Source organism: Lampetra fluviatilis, chromosome 14 (genome assembly GCF_964198595.1).
Source record: "Lampetra fluviatilis chromosome 14, kcLamFluv1.1, whole genome shotgun sequence".
NCBI lineage: Eukaryota > Metazoa > Chordata > Hyperoartia > Petromyzontiformes > Petromyzontidae > Lampetra > Lampetra fluviatilis.
The window spans coordinates 9546168-9560447 of NC_136288.1; the positions used below are offsets into that span (position 1 = coordinate 9546168).

The following is a 14280-nucleotide window of genomic DNA, read 5'->3' on the forward strand; positions in this document are numbered from 1 at the left end:
ATGGTGGCCCCTTCGCTGGTCAGAAGTTACCACCACCACCACCATCATCATATATAGTTTCAGCCGAGATGAACGACTGTTCCCGAGCATCAGCTAACTCGCAGCCAGCCACAGCGGCCCGTTCATGAAGCGCGCACCACGGTCCATGTTGAGTGGTGCCCATTCAGCATCGCTGCCGTCGTCACCATGAAAAGCCCAAGACCAGAACGCACGGTAAAACTGCTTTATTGTCGTCCATGCAGTTACACACAGCACACACCGACATGAGTCACAACACCATGGCACGACGTGCTCATCACAGGTAATAGTACAGATAGCTTACAGCACGACACGCATAAGGCTATTTAGTATACCGTATTTGGACTTACCCACCATAAATACAGTATTTACATAAGCCAGAATATTGCACAATGCTCAGCCTCAATTACAATTATGCTATGTACTCAATATATACAGACCTCACCAATTAGACATCGTGACAAGACTTGAGTACATCCACACACAGCTAATGAATTGCATGAAGATTGAAACGCACAACAACTACACCTGTAGGTACACCAGCACCATACAATTTAACAAGTTAATTCCACTTTTTTTACTTTGAAACAGTTCTTGATTTAAGCGAAATAATTAAACGGTCACCTTATCCGAAAAATCTCAACTCTTTAGTGCCAAAAACATCGTACATTTCTGTTTTTGTTCCATCGCAGTGAGCATCAATATATGTAACGACAGTTGACATGTATTTAATCTATGACAAAGTTTGCACCGATCATGTCACCATTAATGAGGTAAGCTGTAGATAGGTGCATGCTGGGATTATTACGTTGGCTTGTTGCCACTCACAGCCGCTTGCCTATCGATGGACAACGTCATACCAAACATGCGATTGATCTCTTTGAAATGCTACAGGTTGGTGAGGTGATCGTACATTTCATAAGTGGCGTACAGGAAACTCGATACTGGTGCAAGCGACACATTGGGCAGACAGAGCTAGGAGGCATGCCTATTTATTTATAACCGAGACGTGCATGGCCATTGCTGTTTGCGGTTCGCATCGGACACGTTTGTGAACAGGATTATCCCGCAGCGCAGCACAACGGTGGCTAGGAGATGTGAACTCCCTCGCCTGGTATGCAGAAGGTCGTCGTGGGTTCGTACCCGTCGTGGGTTCGATCCCGACCCTGACGCCCGTATATTTGGAGATTGCATGTCTATCTCCCTGTGTTCGAGTGGATTTTTCTCCGGGTCCTCCGGTTTTTCCCTCCACATTTAGAATTAACGTGCGTTAAGAGTATTTGGCTGCTGCTATAAATTTCCACATGATAAGCCACTTCGTTGAGCTATCATTTGTGGCCAGGTCGCTTCTGAAAAAGAGCTATGAGGCACAGTGGGCCTTAACTGGGAAATACATTTTTTTAAAATCCTGCCCCGTCACCAGAATCAGAATACAGGTAGTCCCCGACTTACGATGGAGATGCGTTACGACGACCCCATCGTAAGATCGAAATATCGTAAGTCGGACCATCGTAAGTCACGGACTACCTGTATTTATTTATACTGGAGGAATCCGATGAGCTATAAAACTCTTTATCACAAATTTCCAGTCGGGGCAGGTAAGAACGTTACAACAAATAATACAAAACATGAAGTAGTGCAAAGTACAAGAAAGGTAAACAAATCACCCAAAAACATACAAATGAAACGAAACTATCCCCATCCTACCAGACAAAGCCCACTGAGGGATTGATTTCTTTTTCATAAGCGACCTGGTCACAAATGACATCTCAAAAAAGTGGGCCATCATTTGGACATTTATGGCACCTAAATAATCTCAATGCAAGCGTGAAGAGTCGCGGAACAGTCCGTAGACACACGAAGGCAATCGCCAGGTTAACCCCCTTTCCACCAAACATCAGAATATTTTTTCTACAGAATTTGTTCGGACAATATTAATGGCCTGTGGACCAATTTGGGTTCAAAGAGCAAGATCATATTTCGGTTGTTTTTTTGCAGACACAATATTTCTGTCTCATCACGGGATGCAACTGCTAACATTGCCTTCTTTTAATTTAGGATGCTAACGCTTTGCAGTTGCGAAGATGGACACGTCAATGGGTAATTTGTGCAATCCGTATTTGGTTGCCTTTTAGAAACAGATCTCGATGTACAGTGTGTGTGTTATGGAAATAACCATAGAAATACTTACACAGAGGCACAAACAAGGACATCGACACTTTAGCTTTGTACGCGGCGACACTGGCGGCAAGGCTAAGCGACACGGCGACACATGGAACGTTGCCACGGGCTACAGCGTTCATCTTCACAACAACACCACCACCGTGGGACGAGACTTAGAGGTCACTACACGAAACGAGTCAAACTCAGTACACTATATACAACCACCATTCCAACTTGGATTTCTAGCAAAACAAGGAACTTGTGTGAATAAACAGCGAAATATATTTACGTTGTATTTATATGTGCATTTAATGATTCGTCGTGTGTTCATGAAAGAGTAAACCCTTGTTTTGTAAAACCAAGATGTAGCGTGAAAGCTCCACTTCTTCAGGTACGAAAAGGAAGTTGTGACTTTACACCAACGAATACCGATTGCCTGCCACAGATCCACTTTAAAGTAACAGTGCTATGCACAATAACCTTACATCTCTAAAAGAGCAAATCCTGCATTTTTCTAACCCACAGAAGACGTTAAAACTGAACCTCTCATCACGTTAAAGTTATTGAAACACCTCCAACAAGCAGCATGAGTGAAGTTATCGACCTGCGCAGTAATAAACTTGCCCTTAATTTAACATGTTTGGCAGAGATATTGGTAACTGTTGGCATTTGCCAAACACCCGTTTCGTGAGAGGCAGCGTTCACTTTGGATCTGTCTCCTTGCACGGTGTCTGTCTCATGGTGCGGTTTGTTCACCACTGCTCCTGCAAGCACAGCTCACCACCACCACAGCTCACCACCACCAGCTCACCACCACCAGCTCACCACGACGCAGCTCACCACCACGCAGCTCACCACCACAGCCCACCATCTCACCACCACCAGCTCACCACCACCAGCCTTGTAATCCGCTATTTACTTGTGGATTAATAGGGACGCGCGGCAATTGTTTCCCCTAATCCGCGACACACCGTGTTGGCACGAATACTTTTTTCTTGGATTATAGAACTCCGGCAGTGCTTCGTGCACTATCAGACCCGCGATGCGGTTACCCCCCCCCCCCCCCCGTGTCAATGCGGATTATTGGAATTCTGCTGCAATGTTACATTTATCCAGACCTGTGATCACCGGGAATGCTGCCGATCTCATTCAATCTCGGAAGCTAAAAGCGAGGTTGAACGTGGATAGTGCTTGGATGGGCGACCTCCAACGCATGCATAACAGGCGGTTATGGTCCCGCATCTACGTTGTCCATCTTCTACAAACCCACCAAGATCATTGTGGTGAAGAATCGTTAAACGACTCTGCATGAGCCACGTGGCATTAAGAAGTGGATTGACAAAGGGCTGTACATGTACACATTCGCCATTCTCAAGAGTCTCAGGATAATGTTTTTCAGGAGTATCCTGCATTGGGATGTTTGGCCAATTCCTCTTTAGAGTGTTTTGAATGGGGGAGGAAACCGGAGCACCCGGAGACAGCCCACAGGTACGTACGAGGGGATGACACTCCGCACAAATGGGTTCATAAATCCGCTTGATTTACTGCCATCTCCTGGTCACATCACAGCCTTGCGGGTTTACAATTCTCGCAGATTTACACACTCCACGTGCTCTCATAGGCACGGCACCAGATTAACGGTGTGTGCAGACCGTGTCCTGAGTATTGGTATTCGAGCGATGTGGAATGACCGTCTTCAAGACCTTAGGGGAATTGCACTTCCTGACATGGACTGCCCAACTACATTTTAAGTGCAAGATGTGTGCCGAGGTGTGGATGGATTATACAGAGGAGCTACAGGTCAAGTTCCAAACACACTCGGATTGCTTTTAGTGCCCCCTTATTTTCCATCACCACAAATACCCACCCGATCGCCACTAACATCCATTTATGTCACCGTTTATGTCAAGCGAACGTCAGCCTCAGCCAAAGCAAGCAGACTCCGTCAAATTAAAGGATGGAAAAAGAAGAGCTGAAAAATGAAGACTGATCGATGCCGGCGAATACCCTGACATGCGGATGTCATAGTACGTTGCCCCGTGGCCGTGTTTACGTTCGTCGACGGCAGGACAATTGTCAAGGACACAAAACACGGACACCGTTGCATAGCTTAGAAAGACAGTGGGCGTGGAAATGACACTTTCGGAATTTAATTCGACAATAAATCCTGTCGAGGACCACTTAGACGTAATTTTTTATATTCACATTAAAGCAGAAACAATATTCTTGGTTCTTTCGGTAAAGTCACGTAGAATGAAAATAAAATAAAACACCGAAAGAACCAAGAAGATTAATCCCTGCAGTCACGAAAGCTTTAAATCAAAACAGAAACAATCTGTCACTTGCCCCCCGCTTTGCAGAGGTGGGACAAAGTCATTGTTATGCAAGTCCAAGTCGAGTCGCAAGTCATCAAATTCATGACTCGAGTCTGACTCGAGTCCAAGTCACATGACTCGAGTCCACATCTCATAGGTGGGACAAAGTCATTGTTATGCAAGTCCAAGTCGAGTCGCAAGTCATCAAATTCATGACTCGAGTCTGACTCGAGTCCAAGTCACATGACTCGAGTCCACACCTCTGCCGCTTTGTAAATGCAAAGGGGTTCGGCTCCAATTCGCACACGAGCAGCCCCAGGGGTTCACGCGCATTTGAATCCCACGGGACGGCCTTTTTGAAGCAACCTCGGTGGGGAGGGATTCCGTGGTGCCCTCCCGCAGCAGCGTCTGCACGTTCGACGACGAGGCCGTCACGGAGCGTGCTGCTCGCCCGGCCGACCGCCCGTCCACCTGTTCTCCCCCACGTCGGAGCGTGCGTGACGCGAAACCCAGCGGACCTAACGGCTGCCGCTCGCCCTAAGAGGATTCGCGTTACAACCACCGACCTGGGGTCGTTTCAACTCCAGCGCTACCCGGCGACAGAATGTGCAGAAGCACTTCCTGCTCTAACGCACCGATAGGCAACAGCACAATCGCGTGTGTTTAAATCCACCAGTTTTACGTAATTCGAATTTTATAATTTCCATAGACCTGCATTGATTGAAATGTTTGATACATCACATATGACGCATATACATTATGTTTTAAAACCTTCAGGTTATTATATATTATATTTTATTTTGTACTCCAGGAACTTGAAAGTTGGGTTTTTGCACCAACAACACAACCTGATACTAAACTCGTTCCGACTTTCTGGGATCGTTTTGTATATGATTCTTTTGGTATAAGCTTACTGCTTTTGACCCTAAAATCGGTGATGTTATTCAAGAATTAAATTTACGTTCGATTGGAACTTAACAATGAATTTCCCCTTTTAAGATGTTATGGCAAAACTAAAAACGTGGATGGTTCTTTGGCCGCGACCGTGTTCCCACAAAAAAAGTGGCCTCGGGTAAATGAGTAGATTTGAAATCGTGCCACCTATCAACCCACAAGAGACGTGTGTAGTTCAATCACTGCAGTACAGAGCTCAGAGCGTGTTCGGATTATACCCTGATCATTGAGGCTGAGCTGCAAATAAGTAATGAACTGGTCTTACGTCTGAAATAAATTGCAATGTTAAAGAGGCAAACGGAGCCGCAGATACACAAACGGAGCTGCAGAAAAACAAACGGAGCTGCAGAGAGAATAGCAGAGCTGCAGATCGAGGCACAAGGTGAGCTGCACAGACACAAACTAAACAAAGCCATTACAGTCATGTATTGTTATCATGAGACGTACTGATGAGATGCGGTTCAATTGTTCCAGGAGTTTTTCGTCAACACTGTACTACTGTCATCAAAATTAGAATAAATTTTAATTTCACATTGTGGAAGTCTGCGCACTCTCGACATGCACGCAATAGATGATACGATAAGAACGCTTCTTGTCTGATGATAGGGGAACGTGAGGATACAAGGAAGCTGCAGGTGACACGTGTGCAGATGATGGCAAAAGTGGAGGTGCAAAGAGACAGAGCTGCAGGGAACTGCAGCTGCAAGGAGTCGGCTGCAAAGAGGAAGAGCGGAAATTCAGATTGACAAACGAGGATGCAGATGGACAAAAGGTGCTCAAGGGAGACAAACGTGAAGTGCATTTTTGTTTAACATTTTTTTTCTTTTCCATCAGCATTTAATAGCTGTGCTGCTGTGATGTGTTGAGTAGAAATGGATTTTTGCATTTTTACACTGGGATATCAAGTAAAAACATGCAAATAAAATTATTTAACATGGACTGATACGGCACATATTTGGGTCTGGTAAAAAAAAAATACGGTAACTTCATAATCTACGAATGCAAATGCAGACCGCGCCCGGCGCTTAAGATGCCTTCCTGTAGAAGCGAGCAGCACTAATCGAATCGGCGCTAAGAGGGGTCGTTATAACATCGTGTGTGTGGGGACGCGTTCCCGACAGCAGCGTCATTTCTTTTGTACGAGCAACCAATGAGCGCTTCATTGGGGTATCGGTGACAGCGCTAATAATAACAATACAGATGGCAAACAATGTCTTAAATACAAATGTATTATAATATCCGTAAGTTTTATGTACTGTACTCACGACTACATTCTACTGTCCACCTGCAAGGCAGCGATGGGAGAGCTGCTGCCACGCTGCCAAACGCGATTATTCTCAGAGAAGATCTCCGGGACTTCTGTGATCTTAGCGACGATGCCCTCAGTCTAAATGCCTGTGGTGGGGTTTCTTTTAGGTGCAACCTGTGAGACTCTGTCCTGGTCTCGTGAGTTCTCACCTCACCAACTTTGGGGGGGGGGGGGGGGGGAGGAAAATATCAAATTAGATAGGTTTTCTTTGTATGTAATCGTGACTACGAATCGCAATAATCAAATCAATGGGGGGTGGGGGGTCTTGGTTGGCCCAGCTTGCGTCGCTTTCATTGGCGGGTACGTAACCGCGTGCTCTCACTCGTAAGCGCTTTATGTTTTGATACTTATTTTTTTATGGAAAAAAATTGGAAGGTCAAGGAGCAGCAATAACGAATCGGTGTTCGACGGGGTCGCGCTAAGCAAGGCCTTCCTGTAGTGCGGATCAATGGAGTCGTGCGGCCGATTCCTCTCGTGACCCGCGGCACACGGCGGCGGTGCAAACTAATTTTCCGCGGAATACAGGATTCACGATATGGTTACCCCATACCACGGAAGATGAACAACATTAGGGTCCTGCTGCAGTGAAGATGTGCTACAAAAACACATCGTCAATGAGGTTTGCTGCGTTTGACACAAAAGCTGTTGCACATTTTGAGGAGGGAACAAATATTCAGAAAGCAAAACCGTGCAGTTTACCTGTAGATTAAGCCAGCGGCTCGTGATCCATAGGCACCCAGATGGACCAATGCAGTTTTTGACATCGAGTGAAATCAAGGTCGTATACCTTGCTAGCAGTATAATTTAGGTCCTGCATAATAAAATGCAAACTTGTAACTTTTATCCACGTTATTAACAGTGACGTGCGGTGAGGTCAATGGCTGGAGAGGGACTGGCTAGTGTCAGAGCCGGATTTACACACTGAGGGGGGAGTGGCCTCACTGAGGGGGGCGTGTTAGACACGTCCCCCTCAGTGAGGCAGATGTGATAGCTGCCTCCCCTGGTGCTTTTTCATTGCAGTTTCATGACGAGACCAGCGAGCCTAAATATCTTTATACACATACGTGAAATAAGTTACCTGGAGTATGGAAGACGAGGACATGAAATGAAGGGGTCTACAAACATTACATTGGTGACATACTGAGATAGTAACAGGCACGTGCTTATTGCCCGCGCTCCATCCAGTTGCTGAGGGGTTGCGCAATCAGAGAGGAGGCTGAGCTCGTCGCTGCCTCACCTCTTGTCTCTTCCTGTATTTGCAGCGGAACTCTGCAAATTTGGCGATTTTGACTATAAAAATGATTGGAATCGTACAGAAATTACATTTATAACACAGATCAGTGGAAAAATCTTAATATTTATTTTATTATTCTTTTTTTTTTACTTTTCGTAACGGCTATTTTCATTGAAGTATGGCAGGTGAGGCTCTGCCTCCCCTGCCTCCCCTGACCGCACGTCCCTGGTTATTAAACCTTGCTACATTTAACAACGGTTTGACTTGTTTTTTAATTAATATTTTAGTAGATTGTCAACTGGAGGTGTTTTTAATAAGATTAACAAAAATCATAACACAAAATGCATTTACATTAATATCACATTCTCACTCGACTCCTACGGAGGTCTAAGATTAGGCAAAGTACTGCTGCATAGCTCCCAATGGCCTGCAGACGAACACCAACCGGCCGATGGCCTGCCCACCACTCGCACCGCGCAAGCCCCCCGACTCACAGCGGCTGCTCCAAGTTGCCCACATCGGGAGGCTTCGGGCGGGCGCAGTGACAGATGGGCGACAGCAGTGACTGGGGCACGGAGCGCAGCGTGGTGAGCGCCAGCACGCAGCAGCCGCGCAGTAGCCCCGGCAGGTTGAAGAAGGGCATCCCGCGCCCGCGGTTACTGCCGAGGAGCCAGGCGACGGCCGGCAGCATGGGCCCGGCGATGGCCAGCGTGTCCAGCAGGAGGTGGCGACTCCAGTAGGCCCGGCCCGCCGTCGGTTCGGAGGAAGAGGCGCCGGCGGCGGCGGCGTCGTCCTCCTCCATGGAGTCGAGCGTTCCGCCGTCGGGGCTGTCCGAGGGCAGCGCGCTGGCGTACGCGTTCACATCCAGGCACACGTGGTCGGGTCGCGTGGGCCGCAGCTCGGGGCTGGACCGCTCCATGTTGTTCAGGCTGCAGCTCCTGCCCATGGTGCCCCTGCTGTAGGACCTGCAAGGGGCGGTGAACTCCTCGGTAGTGTCGTTAGACGCCAGCTTCTCGTCCGATAAGGGGGATCTCGTGAGGCACGCATTGTCTGGCTGCGCTTCTTCACATTCCCGATCGTTATGATTGCAGTTAATTTCTTTAGTTTCTTGCGTCTTCTCGATGGCGTCCGACTGTGATGCATGCCTTGATTTGCTTTCACGCTTGAACACTTCGTCAATTTTCTGTATGACTGCCTCAAGTTTAGATTCCGCCAAGCGACTAATGCTTTCGGATGCTGTCCACTTCTGTTGCTGGCACACCTGCCCCATCTCCAGGCTGTTATTTTCTGCCGTGTTCATGTCACCCCTTCTTTCCAAGTGGTAGCAATCGTGTCCTGCCGATGAACGGCGGGAGGCGTCATCTCCGAACGCACCACCGTTTGTGTGCCACGTCACATCTTGGGGCCCAGGTGTTTCGTAAATTTCTTCGTCCGTTTGAACTGCCCGCTCCAAACAGATGACCATCTCCGCACTGCTCAGACGCTCTCGGACCACCGTCCCAGAAAGGGGACTTGCGGCGGGGCCGAATGCTATCGCTGGAATGGCAAACGGTTCGCGGCAGTTTACCAAACTTTCAAAAACGACGTCGTCCGAGCCCTCCGTGGAGCCGGTGTCCAGGACGGCGAGCCGCTCATCGACGTCGTCGTAGTCGTCGTCCCCGGTCCACATGGCACGGTCCGTCACGAGAACCACCCCTCCTGCCGCCTGCCAGCCACCGCACGGCGCGCCCACGCACGCGCTGTCCGAGAGCTTCGTGTATGTGGACCTCCGAGGCAGCGCCCTCTTGGGGGAGCAGGGCGTCGACGAGGCGGCCTGAGCTTCCCCGTGGACAGCCGTGCTCTGCGCCACCTCCATGCAGTGGAAGATGCTCTCTAGCCGCCGCTTCTGGTTAATGTTGATGTCGATGAAGTACTTCTGCACGCTCCTCTCCTTGCCGGAGAGGCTGCTCTTCATGAGGTCGACCAGCGACTTGAGCTGCCGTATCTCCCGCTTGGCGTCCTTGAGGGCGTGCTGAGCCTCCATGCGGTGGCACTCCCCGTCCACCCAGTCCTCCCGCATGCGCAGCATCCGCAGCCTCATCTCTTCCACTTCACTCTCCCTGTGCGGGGAAACAATGTTTTCAACAGCGCACCTGAAATAAGTTAATGCGATGTAAATACCCTCCTAATTATTTTTAAGGTAAGTTATTTATTTTTGCTTGCAAAGGGTTTTTCCTACTAACGCAGTCACTGCCCTCCAGTTCAGCGATGCAGCGTTCAGTAGCAGCTGGAAGCACACTAGAATGAGATAGATGGGAGTTTTTAATTGTCGTCTTGGAAATTGATAAAAATCACGTTGTGCTTTTGTCTGGATGTCTTCCATCTGTTACTCCTAAAAACTTCTTACCCACTTTCAAAAACAGAGCGATTATAGCAGAGACCCAAACCTCAGCAACGCAGACACCACCATCACACTCGCACACAACGCCTTCCACAAGCCCAGTGTGTGTGTGTTAGTGTGTGTTACGGGAGCGGTGGCGCAATGGTTAGGTAGCGGTGGCGCAGTGGCTAACGCACTGCATTACCAACCCAGCAACCCAAGTTCGATTCCCGCTCACGGCCAACACCAGTGACAATTATCTAAACCGGTCCTGGGGCTCGCCTAGGTCGACTCAGCCTCAAATGAGTACCTGGTGCAGTGTGTAAACATCACCACAAGGAATACAAAGGCGGTCGGACATGGTGCTGGCCACCCACCCCCTCACTTATGTTTGTATATTTGTTGAACTTGTTTCGCACGGTACATAGCCAACCGTGCTAATCAGACGTGCGCCCTTAATAGCGCTCGCTAACAGCACTTGCCATAACAGTCTGTTAAAGGCTATATGGGGGAATCATTATCTTTGTGTAGTGACATCGCTGGATGTCAACATGTTGCGTGCAGTGCCTGCCCGAGAGAGGCATGGCGTGCGGTGTAGCGACATCGCAGATACCACAGGGGTGTGGGTGTAGGACCGGCCCTAGAGGGGCCCGGTGAGCGCTGAATGATAGCGCTAGATGGCACCACGCTTGTGTGTGGGTGCCGGCCGAAGGATGAGGTCATGGGACTCTGGTTGACCCGGGAGGACACGTGACCAGTTAAGTCTACAAAGGGGCCCCAGGAGGGGGCTAGGGGTGGTCACGTAACTGGGACCCAGATCCTTCCCGAGGATTCTGGAAGGTGGACGTCGCCAAGGGTGGAGCCGGCCACGCCGCAGAGAATATAAGCCGGGTCCCGAGAGGGACCAGGGTTGTTGTTCATCCTCGAAAAACCCTTCGTCTACGTTCTCCGTTCAACGAGTCTCCAACACGTGGACCCAGGCCGAAGCTGTTGGTCCCGGTCCGTAGTAGCAGTTACGTTGTAACTAGTGTAGCTAGCCTGGTGGTGACCACCTGGCTAGCTACACCAGTCACGTGGTAACTATTGTACTTAGCCTGGTGGTCACCACCTGGCTAACTACACTAGTTACTAGTTACTACATGACTGGTGTAGCTAGCCTGGTTACACCAGTTACGTAGTAACTAGTGTAGTTAGCCTGGTGGTCAACACCATAGGTTGTTATTCTGTTAAGGGGAAGTTACGCCGTGTGTTGGAACTGAATAAATGTGTTGCCTCCAAGTGTACGTCTGCGACTCAGTTGAACCCATTACATTTGTGTTGTTTTGTGTCTGTGTGTGTGTCTGTATGTGTGTCTGTGGGGAGCGGTAGTGTAGTGGTTAGCACGCTGTACTATGAACCCGGCGACCCGAGTTCGATTCCCGCTCACGGCCAACACCAGTGATGATTATTTGAACTGGTCCCGGGCCTCCCCTAGGTCGACTCAGCCTCAAATGAGTATCTGGTGCAGTGTGTAAACATCACCACTCGGGAGACAAAGGCGGTCGGGCGTGGTGCTGGCCACCCACCTCCTCGTGTGCCGTTCTGGCTTTCATATGTGCTCGCTAACAGCGCCTGCCCCAACAGTTTGTCAAGGCTATACGGGGGATCTTTGTCTGTGTGTGTCTATCTGTCTGAGCCTTTGATGCTTCACGTGGCCTCAAAGTGCACCTGGCCTGGCACAGGCGCCATGGTGACGTCACCATCACTTAGTGGCGAATGGCGGTTGTTGTTGTCGTTGTTGTGTCTGTCCGTGTGTGTGTGCCGAGGCGTTCGTATGTGGTTACGGCACCTGTCGTCCAGCTGACCCTGCGTGTCCCGCAGCTGCGAGCGCAGGTGGCGGATGGCGACCTCCTTCTGCTGCAGGGGGGTGAGGTACTGCTCGGGGGTGGGCGTGCGCACTCCATGGTTCTCGCTGCACGACAGGTACTTCCAGCGGCGGCTGCTCCGAAACACAACCACGCACGCAGCACTTTGTTGTTAGCTGGGCGGCAGTGGTGGTGGTGGCTACGCATGGGGCCTGTACTGCAGGCATACCTCTTGCAGCGCTCAGGATGCATTGCTGGTAAATGGAGCGCTGTATGAAACAGCGCTAAAGGAGGTCACGATAACATGGTTCCAATGGAGATGCGTTCCGACAGCGCAATAGGAAACAGCGCTATAGGAGGTCACTATAACATGGTTCCAATGGAGATGCGTACCGACAGCGCTATAGGAAACAGCCCTATAGGTCACTATAACATGGTTCCAATGGATATGCGTTCCGACAGCGCAATAGGAAACAGCGCTATAGGTCACTATAACATGGTTCCAATGGAGATGCATTTCGACAGCACAATAGGAAACAGCGTTATAGGAGGTCACTATAACATGGTTCCAATGGAGATACATTACTGACGGCACTATTTTTTTAACCTAGGAGTGATATATGAAGGCTTAATCGGGGTATCGGTAATAGCCTTACTATTGAAACTGTACACATGATACATGTATTAAAGCATTTTTATACGTAAAAAATAACTTGATGACGTAAAAAATACAATATGTAATGTACTCACCAGGGCATTCGGTCAAAGCTTGTGTAAAATAAGCACCTGCATTTTTCCATCCATACTGATGCCTTCCTTTGTTTAGCCACATTATCAGCACTATCACTTGCAGGCCTTTTTTCAGACATTCTGGGTCAAATATGTCATCACAATGAAGCAAAAACAGTTACCAAAGGTCGAGCGATCAAGGCTGTAAACTAAAACTATTTTTATTTCACCAGGTAATGCTCACTGAACTATATAGCTGTTTTCAGAAGAAACCTTGCCACAAATGATAGCTCAACAAAGTGGCTTATCATGTGGACATTTATAGCAGCCAAATACTCTAAACGTATGTTTTAAAATGTGGAGCGAGCACGGGGAGAGAGACATGTAAACTCCAAATATACAGCAGGCGTCAGGGTCGGGATCGAACCCACGACCTCCTGTATACCAGGCGAGGGAGATAACATCTCGCCACCGTGGCGTCCGGGCTGACGCACGAAGTCGGAGGCGCTGGTTGGCTCGGCACCACTGAGCGTGCGCACCTCTATCGCTGGCTGAACGAGCGGCTCGGAGAAGGCCACGTGTTCTCACGCAGGAATTCTCCTCCAGGACAAAGAGCGCGATAAGGAAACGGCATTATTCGAGGCATGCCTGTAGAGCACCGTGGAGGCAGCGAGGGTTGGTGGATCACAGAAATATTGTGGTATTCCCTTCCCGTGGGCGTTCAGGTGCCGTACGCTCGCTCGCCAGGAAAAGGCGGTTATAGCAAAAGCCAGGATATTTCTATGAACATCAAATACAACCTGTAATGTTATTTATATTGCGTTTTTACATTAAAAGCAAGATGACAGAAACTTTTTAAGAAGACCACTTCAAGCACCAAATATTTAAAGCCGATTCCAGAACACAAACACTCCAGTGCTGCAGTAGCTACTGTATTTTTACATTAAAAGCAAGATGACAGAAACGTTTTAAGAAGACCACTTCAAGCACCAAATATTAAAAGCCGATTCCAGAACACAAACACTCCAGTGCTGCAGTAGCTACTGCGTAGTGCGATGTACCACTGGCATGCCTGGTGTGTGGCGCTTCTGTGTGGAGACACAGCTAACCACAAGCGAGCATCGCGCTCTGCACACGGCTCGATGTTTGATCTTCTGGAATGCGATCTTTAATTTCACAATTCTTTTTCCATTTTTAGGGTGTCCCAAAATATCCCATGAATACAATCCGGCCAGGTGGCTGGGCAGTACAGCGAGCAACTTGCAACCAGAAGTTTATACCCGTAGGTTTTTTCGGTAAAGTCACGTAAGTAAAAAATAATAAAATAAAAATTAATTAAAGTAATAATAAAAAAT

General features: G+C 48.6%; 1 protein-coding gene across 2 annotated transcripts in view; it reads right to left on the reverse strand.

Annotated features, from left to right (window-relative positions):
- Window positions 1-209: 209 nt before the first annotated feature.
- Window positions 210-14280, reverse strand: part of LOC144935854 (syntaphilin-like) — a 29597-nt gene continuing 15526 nt past the window's right edge. For both annotated transcript variants that reach the window (XM_078862675.1, XM_078862674.1), the window contains 2 exons: window positions 12181-12330; window positions 210-10092 (listed from right to left, as the gene is read on the reverse strand). In XM_078862675.1, the coding sequence (XP_078718801.1) occupies window positions 8484-10092; window positions 12181-12330 (1759 nt within the window). In that variant the 3' untranslated portion in view covers window positions 210-8483. The remainder of the gene's footprint in view (window positions 10093-12180; window positions 12331-14280) is intronic.